This window comes from Quercus suber, unplaced genomic scaffold, assembly GCF_002906115.3.
Source record: "Quercus suber isolate HL8 unplaced genomic scaffold, Cork oak 2.0 scaffold_848, whole genome shotgun sequence".
Classification (NCBI taxonomy): domain Eukaryota; kingdom Viridiplantae; phylum Streptophyta; class Magnoliopsida; order Fagales; family Fagaceae; genus Quercus; species Quercus suber.
Genome location: NW_027070278.1, coordinates 107395 through 120001, shown reverse-complemented (window position 1 = coordinate 120001; position 12607 = coordinate 107395). Strand labels below are relative to the sequence as shown.

The window sequence follows — 12607 nt, the reverse complement described above, 5'->3', positions numbered from 1 at the left end:
CAGTCCACCCCCCCTCCTTTTTTTAGAAACAAATCACTTCTTTACCTATCAACAATTACTTGCCACACCTATCCAATAAAAAAAAAAATTACTCGCCACATTGTTAGTAATATTTTTACTTACCTAAACTTATATTTGGGGATTTGATTGCAATTGAAATCTGTCACTCACATGATAAATGCTTTCACCACACCTAGCAGATATGTGTATGTAAATATATATATATATATATAGTTCTGTTAAAACTAGTGAGGATTTGTATTGAGATTTGAACCTTGCTTCATTCTTGTCTGAATTCCTCATATTGAGGCTACTGATGCAGCGTGGGCGTGCAGAAGCAGAATCTGTAACACACAATTACTACAACTCTTCCACGAAACCTAAGTTCTACAAGAACACTAGGCTAGTAGGCAAAATAATAGAGAAAACTTTTCTAACAAACTTTTATTAATCAACGCATAACATTAATCAACCTCTCTATAAAGAGTATTTATAGGAATAGAATTTCTCCCAATCCTTTTAGAAAAAGAAATAATAAACCTACGTCTACTTGAGAAAAGAAAACCAACTTAACTAGGAAAAGATAAAAAATTAAAATCCTAATTCAACTAGGAAAAAGGATTTTAATTGAACATGTAAAAGCAAATAAATCACAATTCCACTAGGAAAGAGAAAACAACATAAAATATTAAAATATTTTATTCTCCCTTAACCAATCTGCATCACTTCTATTAGCTTATTTCATTTGAGGTTGGAATAGGTTTGGAGAGACACCTTTAAACTCCTTTTATTTCTTTTTAATAGATATAAATTTTGAAAATCTACCCGTTGGATTGCATGTTCTTATTATATTCCACTTATTTGCAAAGTTCCAAGAACATCAAAAATTAATAGCTATGTTATTAATCAAATATTTAAATTTCAAGTTTTTATAGTCTAAATTATGCATAAAAAATAAATTTATGGATCAAATAGTAAGCAGCATTCAATTAGTATGAAATTTAACATACATGTTAAGAACATAAAAAACATACAATTTAACACTTATATTTTCAAAATTCAAAATTAAGTCTAAAATTATGCAATAAAAAATAAATTGATAGATCGAATAGTAAATAACATTCGATTAGTATAAAATTTGACATGCTTGTTAAGAACATAAAAAATAAAAATAAATTAAAAAAATTCAAAATTCACAATTCAAGGCTTAGATTTTCAAAATTCACATCTAAAATTTGTCCTAGTTGGTTTTAGTAGCAGCTCCAGTTGCTCTGTTTTTACTCTAGCATTTTACTTGTTTTTGCTTCTTCTTCTTCTTCTTTTTTTTTTTTTTTGATTTGTTTAATGAAAGTTACTGATTTATCCAAAAAGTTATTCACAACCTCTTTCATTTATTTTATGTTTCTTTTAGACTAACTTGTATGTATTATTTTATTCATTCATACTAAAGTTTACATTTTTGTTATTTAAGTTGCAGTGTTTTAGTGAGCATGTGTGCTAGCCTGCTAAGTGTTTGAGGAAATGGCTAAACATGTTTTGGAATGGGTTGGCAAGGGAATAAGAAACCTGCCCCCAAACCCAGTCCATAGACTATTTTAACCTTCCTTCTTGCAAATTAAATTCTTAACAAAAGACTAGAATTTCTATTTGCTATGCCTAAATTTTTTTGTTTACTGCTTCAGTGTTCATCTCCGAGTTTATTGGGAACAAATTATTAGTAATCTACTGTGGAGTCCTGGTTTTTTAAGGAGTCATATTATCACCTATGAGACCAATGTACAAGAAATCTATATCGGACCTTCAAGTAGGGCCATTTAGAAACCTGACTACAAGGTACGTGTGTGGTTCTCATCGTAGGCAACAAAACCACTAATTGTGGCAATATATATATATATATATATATATAAGAGGTTCAGCAATTCTTGAGGAGTTGAAGAATGAGGGTAGGATCTAAGAACGTGACTGCAATTTGAAAAATTGAAATTGAGTCCAACATCTTTACAAAATAAACAACTCAATGATTGAGTCCAGCCAGTGCACTTAATGGGCCCTGCAATTGGGCCAAAAATGTTGACAATTTACCTTAACAAGTTAGGAAGAGGAAAATTACAAAGCCAATTGAGTTGAAAAAGAGTCAACAGCTAGGCCAGTGAAAAAATTCCTTTTATTTTGATTCCAAAAGTAGGAGAAATTTTATTTGAAACCCTATAATTTAAGGGTGTAACAAATTAAACATGAAAGTTTCAAATGTAACAAATTAAAATCTTGAAGTTTCAAAAAATAAAAAAAATTAAACCTTAACTCATTTAAGTGGAAATAAATTGTGTTTTAGTTTAATACAGATTGAAGGTTTAATTTGTTAGCTTTTCAAATGCTTAAAGTTTAAATTGTTACTTTTGAAACAATAGTATTTAACTTGTTACATTTCTAAATTATAGGATCTAATATATAATTTGGAACGAGATTGAGATTTATATATATATTTTTAATAAATTCATATTTAAAATAAGGTAAATTAAAATTTACCCACCTGTGGTTTGGTTGAAATTTAAGTTGCCTATTTGTAGTTTGAAATTTGACACTTTACTCACTTGAGGTTATCTTTATCTTTTTTTCTTTCTTTCTTTTTGTATGGTACTTTACTTTCAAGAAATCAAGTATTAGGGTTTTTTTTTTTTTTTTTCCTATTGTAAATTTTTTGGTACTTTACTTTCAAGAAATCAAGTATTAGGGTTTTTTTTTTTTTTTTTCCTATTGTAAATTTTGTATCATTAAGTGGATTATAAATATTTAATATAATTATTATTATTTGGCATATAATTATAGAATCTTCAACAAATATTTATAGATTAATTAATATTACTCTTACATATAGTCATTCTAAGATTTGAATGTCATCTAATAGTATTTTAGAACTTAACAGTTCGATAAGTTCTCTTTTAAGAAAATAAAATAAATAAATAAAAGTTGAGTTTGAAATAAGTTTGGATTCACTAATATATGTGAAACAAGTTTGAGATTAAATTGATAAAATTGAATATAATTTGGAACAAGATTAAGATTTATATATATATTTTTTAATAAATTCAAATTTAAAATAGGGTAAATTATAATTTACTTACATGTAGTTTGGTCGAAATTTAAATTGTTTACCTGTGGTTTAGTATTTGACCCTTTGCTCACTTGAAGTTATCTTTATCTTTATTTCTTTAAATCTTTTTTTGTATGGTATGTTACTTTCAAGAAATCAAGCAATAGTTAATTTTTTTTTCACTTTTTTTTTCTTTTGTAAATTTTGTATTATTAAGTGAATTATAAATATTTAAGATAATAATTAGTATTTTGCATACATAATTATAGAATCTTCAACAAATATTTATAGATTAATAAATATTACTCTTAAAATAGTCACTCTAAGATTTGAATGTGATCTAATAGTATTTTAGAACTTAATAGTTCGATAAGTTATCTCTTTTTAAGAAAAATAAAAAAAAATAAAAAGTTGAGTTTGAAATGAGTTTGGATCCATTAATAAATATATGTGAAAAAAATTTGAGATTAAATTGCTAAAATTAATATAATTTGGAACGAGATTGAGATTCATATATTTTTTAATAAATTCAAATTTAAATTAGGGTAAATTACAATTTACCTACCTGTGATTTGGTCGAAATTTAAGATGTTTACCTGCGATTTGAAATTTGACACTTTACTCACTTAAGATTATCTTTATCTTTTCTTTTTCTTTTTTTCTTTTTGTATGGTATTTTACTTTCACGAAATCAAGTACTAGTTTTTTTTTTCACTTTTTTTTTCTTTTGTAAATTTTGTATTATTAAGTGGATTATAAATATTTAAGACAGTAATTAGTATTTTGCCTACATAATTATAGAATCTTCAACAAATATTTATAGATTAATACATATTACTCTTAAATATAGTCACTCTAAGGTTTGAATGTGAACTAGTAGTATTTTAGAACTTAACAGTTCAATAAGTTATCTCTTTTTAAGAAAAATAAAATAAATAAAAAAGTTGAGTTTGAAATGAGTTTGGATTCATTAATATATGTGAAACAAATTTAAGATTAAATTGCTAAAATTTAATATAATTTGTTACGAGATTGAGATTTATATATTTTTTTTAATAAATTCTAATTTAAAATAGGATAAATTACAATTTACCCACCTAATAAATGCTCTCACCACACCCCCCTCACTCACACAACATTTTTACATAAAACAACAATAGTCTAGCCAATAACAATTTTAGGCTTTTTTTCCATACATAAGCACTATACAGTTTATAGACTCTACTAGTAAAATTATATATTAATTATATTTAACTCCAAAACCACGCTAGAGAAATTTCTTTTCAATTAAATTCCTTTATTATATGTACTTCTTAAATTCCGTTATTTTTTTAATTCTTAAGTACTCCCAAAGCACGGATAATAGTTCTTCCTTCTCTCACATTCATGGTGAGGTCCACTCATTATATTTATGGTGGGATCCACCATGATTGTAAGAGGAGGGAGCACAATTTCTCCGTGCTCCGAGTGTACCTAAGAATTTTTTCTTTTATAGATGCACATACCTAATGTTATGATAACAATGGAAAGCAAATAAAAAAAATCATGACTTGTATTGCCTTCGTGTGGTAGATACTAAACGGTATGTATTGCCAAAAATACTGTTCCGTCCTTCGCTCCTTTTATATATTAGAGCATTCGCATCAACTCGTTTAAAAATTTTTCCATTTTACATGTTTAAAACCTACTTTTTCTATTTTACACATTTATTTTTACAAAACACCCACACCAATTTGTCTATTATACACATTTATTCAAATAAAATATTAATTTCTTTGCCACACAGCCACCGACCCACACCGGTATCACACCGGAATCCACACAACCCACCGGCAGAAAACCAGAAAAACAAAATCCACACAACCCACAAAACCCACCAGTAGAAACCCAGAAAAACAAAACCCACACAATCCACACAACCCACAAAACCCACCGGCAGAAACCCACACAACCCACCGGAATCCACACAATCCACAAAACCCACTGACGATTTGATGATTTGATCTGCGTGGTTGGTGATCGGCGTGGTTCGATGATCGGCGTAGTTCGATGAATGGCTGCAATGGATGATCAGCGTGGTTTGATGATCGGCGATCGCGTGGCTTGATGATCACCCACCCAACCTGAAAACCACTAACGATTTGATGATTTGATCGGCGTGGTTTGATGATCGGAGAGGCCTTCGTTTGATGATTTGATCGGTGTGGTTGGTGATCGGCGTGGTTGGTGATCGGCGTGGTTTGATGATCGACGTGGTTCGATGAACGGCAGCAATTGATGATTAGCGTGGTTTGATGATCGGCGATCACGTGGCTTGATGATTTATCGGCGGCAAGTAACAGATGATCGGCAACAATGGAGGATGATTTGATTAAATGAAGAAAGGGAGAGTGAGGTGAGAACCATGAGATGCGGATGACCAAGAGACAATGAGAGAGAATAAATTATTAAAATAATAAATGGAAGAGCACAGTAACCGTGTAAATATACACGGTTACTGTAGCATGTGAATAATTTTATACATTTTTGCACGTTTATAGAAGAACTGATGTGGAGCATTTTTGAGGTAAAATGTGTAAAAATGAGGACCTTTTCTATTATACAAGATTATACATACACTGATGTGAATGCTCTTAGTGTAGATAATAAGACCAACATGTAGCCGCCCCCTTCATTCAATACACGCTCTCTTTCCCTAACCCAGCTTTCTTCTCACAAACTCTCTCTAACCAACCAACCAAAACCTTCACACACTCTCTCGTTCCAAAGCTCTCATGAATGGTTGGACTTTGTCTGACCTAAGGGAAACTGAGATCTGCTTGCTTGGACAACACAAGCTGCATGGTAACCAGAGTTATGAAGGGTTTTATGTGATTAAGGTCCCAGACCTTGAGGCTTGTACTCCACCTTCTTATTTGTCTTGTCCTATTGTCAAACTAAAACACAAGAAAAAGCAACATTTGGCTCTGACTTAGTCAATTAGGCCATTGCCTGAGGTGCCTTACAAGAGAAAGACTCCAAATTTTAGTTTGAATGTTAGTTTTATTGAAACAATTATTAAATTAAATATGCGGTTTGCTTGGATAGGGCCAGGTCTTAGGCTAAGCCAATTAGGTCATCACTAAGGTTCCATTTGCTTGGAGGGGTGGAAAAGTAAGAGAATAGAATATGAAGAGATGATAGAAAAGTTTTTAGTTCTCTAATGGTGTTTGGTTTAGGAGTGAAAAAGTTGAGGGGGGAAAAATGTAATTTGTTTTAATTTACTTTCATGCCTCTACTAAAAAAGAGAGATACAAATTAGGAAAGAAAAACTGGATGAACTAAAAAAACAAAAACAAAACAGGTGAAACACAACCAATATATATATATATATATATATGTATGTATGTATGTATGTGATGAGTCCAAACTCTAATGGCTTTGTTAGTCATAATGGATGAGCCCAAGATACATTACGTATCTATGGTGAGCATTTATGTGAAAGAGTAACAAATGGAGCAACGGAAAAGAAGATGTTACACAAATCAAAGCATAAGTTTGTAACATATTAACTGTTACAAATAATAATGAATACAGAAATTCTTTGCTCATTAAAGACAAAATGGCTATAAAGCCAAAGGGGAAGAGAACCAACAGATATACAATTCTAATCCCAAAAATACTCCCAAAGTTGAATTCCATTGTGATATTCCAATTAAATTCCATTCTAACTTAATCGTCGGAGGCACCACACCATTGAATCCTTATTTCTCTATTTCATATCTTATTGTAGGTTTGCCCTAGACAAATCCATCCTCTTTGTCTGTCTGCATAGACGAGAACTCAACTAACGATTTTTTGCATCATCAATATATATAAGCAAATCGAATGAAAAGTTTAGAAAATGAAAAAAAGCTAAAGAAGGAAATTTTTAAAAAAAGGAAACAGTTGAGTAACAAAAAATGACAAAACCAAAAAAAAAAAAAAAAGTACCAAGAAGAAACCAAGAAAACCCAGCATGTTGCAGCACATGGGTGCTTTAGTTCAAACAGTTTTCTCCGATTTTCTTCCCATGAGTTTTCCTGCCTTAAATCTCTCCAACCAGACATCCAAAAAACCATTTTCTCTCCACATTTCTCTCATTTCCTTTCCATCCTCCCTAAAATCCTACTAGCCAAACGGACCCTAAGGCCACATATGATGCGGGTCAATATAAATTCAACCTAATTGAAATTCTAAAATGTTTTTTAAAAATTTGAAGTGTGCTAAATCACCATGAATGATCAATTTTCCGTAACAATTCAAGACTTCAATTTTTTTAAAACAAGTCTCCCACATTATACACAGCCATACACTAAATTATCTCTCTCTCAACACAAAAATTAACATTGGAAATTAGATTTTAACTCTTCTCATGTTACCCAAGGTAAATTATAAGTATTTTCTAAAATAATAAATAAATTTTAATTTATTTGGATGTTGAGTGGCATTTTTTAAATGTCAAATAATTTTTTTTAATGACCACATTAGTGTCTAACATGCTAACTATGCATCCTATGTGCCACATAAGCACTTTTATTTAGTAAGATGATGGTTTTGAAAATGATTTACATAAATTAGGGGCTGAATAGGAAGCCTAAAAAATTGAAGGTGAAAATACTATTTTGGTCCTTACATCTTGGAGTCACAGTAAATTTGGTCTCTATATGTTGATAGCAATCAATTTAGTTTCTGTTATTCTCAACTTACAATCAATTTGGTCTCAACTTACGTGTCAAACGGGGAGCATTGTTGGCATACCTCATGCCTACATGGCTTATAAAATAATATTAAAAGAATTTAATCAACATAAAAATTGTCTACATTAGCATTTATATGAAATTATAAACCTAGGTGGGTTGGCCGAGTGATTGGGCACTCGGTCTCAAAGTGCTTGTCCTAGGTTCGACTAGGTGTGCTCCCCAGTTCGAGTTTGGGTACCTGCACATGATCTTGGGGGCTTGTTCGGCCAAGAGAGCCATTTACACTGAGTTCTACTTCGGGTGGCACGAATCAACCTTTAAAGACAACGTATTTTACGTGATTCTATAGTTTGTGAGATCTTTCTAACTCTATCTATTTATCTTTTGTCTTTGCTAATTTTTTTAGGGTTTGTATTGTTGAATCAAAACTTATTTTATTTAGCCATATTTTCCAACAATCTTCATCATCCGCAAATAGGCAGTAGACTTTAGAAAGAGCAAAAATGCAAAAACGCAGAAAAAAAGAAAGAAAGAAAGACAAAGAAGAAAAATGAAGAAGAAGAAATGGTGAGAACATCTCACTATGGTTCAGAAACTTCAACAATGGTTGTAAGTATCAAAAAAAAAAAAAAAATTTGACTTGAAGTTGAACCTTTGAGAACCACCCACAGTTCTTAAAACCGGCAAGTTTAACCGTGGTTCGTGTGGTTCGCTGCTTTTTCTACATATGTCGGTTTTGGAAGGTAAAAAAGCTGTTTTGATGAACGATTTCCGATTAATTCGGTTGGACTGTACGGTCCGGTTTGAATTTCAAAACCATGCTAAAGAGACAATAAATAGATCGAACTGAATGTCATGTAACAGCAACACGTCACGGCCTCATGGTAATGCTAGGGGCAAATACTTTTACTATTGGTGGTGACGTCATAACAGTGTACCGATTAATAATACTATAGGTTTTCAAGAAAAGTTGGTTCTGGCAATAAATCTTGTGTGGTTTAGAAAGAAATGCCTCTTGGTTGAAACAGAGAAAGATAGCTGTGTCTCGTAAGTATGGACACAGCGTTGAAAATGATAATCACTTGGACACAGATTTTCTTGTATAGCTTTGGGTTGCCGATAGGAAAATGAAAAATTGGGAAAAAGATGGCGATAATTGGTTAAGTATGGAAATTTTTGTGGTACAGCATATGAAAACCAACATGAATATGGAAGATGGTATTCGGGGCCACCTCTTTGCAGTACAGGATTTTTTGGACAAGGGCAAACCAGTTTTGAATCAACCACCTCTGAGCCAATCTGACTCAGCTTTTCTGGAGCCAGAATCTCCAGAGGAGGTGAGTTGGGTTTAGTGTTGCTGTCAGTTTGTTATTTTTAGAATTAATCTGTAGATTTATTATTATTTAAATTGTTGTGCTATGATTGTTTAGTAGCTCCATCTGTCATTATCTTTAACAAATACATCAGCTTGCTCATTGTGCTTTTGCTGCTATTATACTATTGCTATTTTTGTGAAAATTGAAATACTGGTTGTGCATGTGTGGAGTAAGAAATTAGCTTAGAGAAATCCCTGTAAGAACAAAGGGCAAAAAGCATGGGAAAGGTTGAGGTTGCCTTGAAGTTTTTTTTTCAAGATCTTAATGTTCAAAGTTAATCTTTTTACCCCACTATCTGTAACATATGAATAATGTTTCACTTGGAATTTTGTGATTTATTTAGGCCCAGGTTGCACTCCTTCTTGCTAGGTCCAATTTGTTGATTACTAGGGATATAGAGTGGGCAAATCTTATGCTTGGTTTTGAGCAGGTAATTCATTTTCCCTATCATTATCTTTTTCTTGTTCGTTTTGAAGCTGATTTTGGAGCACATGTAGTAACCTATATGTATTAAATACTGTGTACGATACATTTACGTTGCCAAAATATTACTCTATTATTAATTGATTTATTTGTTTTTTCTTTGGCTTTAAAATAAAGTAGTAGATTGAAGTGTTAATGGTAAGAATATTGAGAATTTTTTTGTAGAGCATCAGATTTAACTCCTCTTACAGCTTTTGACTAGGAAATACAAAAAATTATTATTAATTATCTCTGCTCTGATTTATTTAATTTCATCTTCTGTTTTAAGATCAATTTTTGCTTATATTGTGGTTGATCAACTTGCTTAGTTTGCATATTTGGCTTTTCTTTGATGGTCCTAGTGCTTATGTAGTTGGCCTTAAGTCTTACATGGGTATGGTTCTGACAATATCCATTCATAGGTAACTAAAATTATGGTGTGTTGTCTTTCACATAATTCACAAGACCCTGAGCCAAGTTTAGGATGTTGGTAGTGTGATGCCAAGAGCCAAATGTTTGATCTAATGGTTGACGAGGTAGTGTTTAATTGGACACGGCTTTTATTGTCTGCCTTTATGCTTTGCTATTTGATATTTTCAATTTGAAGTAATTGCTTTAGAGTAAGGATCAAGTTACACCTAGTGTAACTTTTGGATGTTACACCATTAGATAATATTTTATTGGATCAATATTTTGAAAATTCAACTATTGCATTCTGATAATAAAACCTATTTTCTCTGTCTCTTTTGAGCATTTAATTTTTCATTTTCTTCTTCGTACGTTTATTTTCCTTGTTTAGTTGTATCTTTAGATTCTTTACTCTCAATTCTATTTGGTGGAACTGTTGGAAAACCGGTATGCAATTGTAGATGTGTGCTACCCCCAATCAATGAGTAATCAATCTAACTCCTTTCATTCTCCTAAATTTTTGCCACACACAATTATCTTCAAACAAATGGGCTCATTATTTTACCCATTGAACAATTTCATAATTCCTGATACTCTGTTGTTTTGCAGCCTGTAGGTTTTACCACTACACTCTTCATTTTTAAACATTTTGTTGTGTGCACAATATATATATATATAATACATTTGGTGTCTACTTCCTATTGACTATAAAAAAAATAGTCTAACGTCATCCTTTAAAATCAACATGAAGTTCAATATTATATCATAATAAAACAGAAAGTGTACATGTCTCAAGGAAGATGATTTCATTGTAATATTCCATATCAATCTCATCATGTGGACTAAGACGATGTTAATTTATACTATCAATGTAATCTAGGAATCCTTCATTTTTATTTTTTATTTTTTATTTTTTTATTTTAAAAGGGTAAAGTAAATGCATAACCCAAGGCACCTATAAATTCATTGCTTCCATATTGAAGTGGCATTTGGTATCTCTACAAAAATGTTCATTCTCTGTTTCTGTGGAAAAAAAAATGCATTTTTCATTATCCATTGGATATTTGGTATCTCTATTATGTTGTAAATTTAAAAAATTAATTTCCTCTAACTTTTCCAAATAAGTAAAAATGAAGTCCTATATATTTCCGGTTCATTGGTTTAAGCTACTACATGGCATTCCTATTGTGTGGAGTCCTGCTTGACAAAGAAATCTATACAGGTATTGCTTCACCTATATCATTTTGGTTTAAGACTAATGATTGAGACAAAAATCTGTCTAAAATCCAAGTTTTGGTTTAAAATGATTGAGATGCTAACCGGCATCGTCCTTTATAGTCAAATTAAGTTAATTGGCTTGTACTTCAGTGTGCTGTGTTTAGAGTCCTACTCTATTATAAAGAGAATTTGTTCTATAGTAGTTAAATATCTTCAAATCAATCTTCTCATACTTATGAAAAGGGGAACACAATCTAATCCATGAGAAGGAATACTTAGCTGAGGCACATGAATCCGTGCATTATTTCTTTTCAATTTACTTTTCATTGCTGTTGTGGATGGTGTTATTTATGACTCCAAAGCATTCAAGAATGCTTGAAGTAGTGCTTGCCAAGCCAAAAGGTTTGCAATGCTTGTTCCACCCAAATATTCATTCCTTCATGGTACAAACTACAATTTTCAAGGGGCCTTGAAAATCCCATCTTATCCTTCTGGTTGTGTTAGTAATATAGTTAAAAGTTGAGTTTTTATTTATTTATTTATTTATTTATTTATTTATTTATTTTTAAGCCTGTTGGTTGATTTTGAGATGAAAAACTTGCTTTTTGGCTTGATAATGAGAAGATTGATGGAACTCTTTTGGCACCAGATGGATTTGAAGCATGGTCGCCAAAAAGTAGTACGCAAGAGAGTCTAATCTTCATACGTATCAAGTGATGTTATTGCACAGGGTTGTTCTTATAGATGGCGGATGAGAGAAATGGTGGAATATTCATGGCAGGCACTACAAATTGAGCCTTTTTTATTTCTAATTTGTAAAGTTGTGATTTACAACTATGTTATATGTTAGCTTTATTCCATGATAAAAAGTGTTGTAATTGCTTTAATTTTGTTCCTTGTATTTTGTGGGATTTTACTGTATTGGGCTTAGTATTAAGTTTGTGAAGAATCAAGCATAAAATGAAGAATTAGTAGATTTCGCAACTATCTTGCTAGAAGCAAACTTGCGAAAGAGCCACGTGAGAAGCACATGCCAATAGCTAAAAAGTCATGCCAATCTGGAGGATTTCGCGAGTGTCTCACGCGAGATACCCGCAAAACTCTCTGCCTATAGGATTTTTAAGTATGACTTTCTTACCCTTCACTCATATTATATATACCCTCATTACCCACAAATGTAAAGAAGGTCATTCAAAGAGAAAAATCATAGATAGGTTTTCTACAACACACACACCCATCTTTTAAAGAGAGAGCTACTCATACTTAGTGAGAAATCATTGTAGCCTCTTCTCCTTCCCTTTTTCATTATCATACCTTGAGAGGAAATTTGT

The 12607-nt window shown here is 31.5% G+C and overlaps 1 protein-coding gene across 1 annotated transcript; it reads left to right on the top strand.

Moving 5' to 3' along the window:
* Nucleotides 1-8740: 8740 nt before the first annotated feature.
* LOC112021828 (uncharacterized) lies at nucleotides 8741-12329 on the top strand. The gene is made up of 3 exons (XM_024054397.2): nucleotides 8741-9149; nucleotides 9532-9618; nucleotides 11926-12329. The coding sequence occupies exons 1-3, from the start codon at nucleotides 8940-8942 to the stop codon at nucleotides 11971-11973; spliced, it is 345 nt and encodes a 114-aa protein (XP_023910165.1). The 5' UTR covers nucleotides 8741-8939; the 3' UTR covers nucleotides 11974-12329.
* The last annotated feature ends 278 nt before the right edge of the window (nucleotides 12330-12607 follow it).

Coding starts and splice junctions, on each gene's coding strand:
- LOC112021828 (XM_024054397.2), top strand. CDS start 8,940: ATGAAAAATTGGGAAAAAGATGGCGATAATTGGTTAAGTATGGAAATT. Junction 9,150..9,531: donor AGCCAGAATCTCCAGAGGAG/GTGAGTTGGGTT, acceptor TGATTTATTTAG/GCCCAGGTTGCACTCCTTCT. Junction 9,619..11,925: donor TTATGCTTGGTTTTGAGCAG/GTAATTCATTTT, acceptor TTTTGGCACCAG/ATGGATTTGAAGCATGGTCG.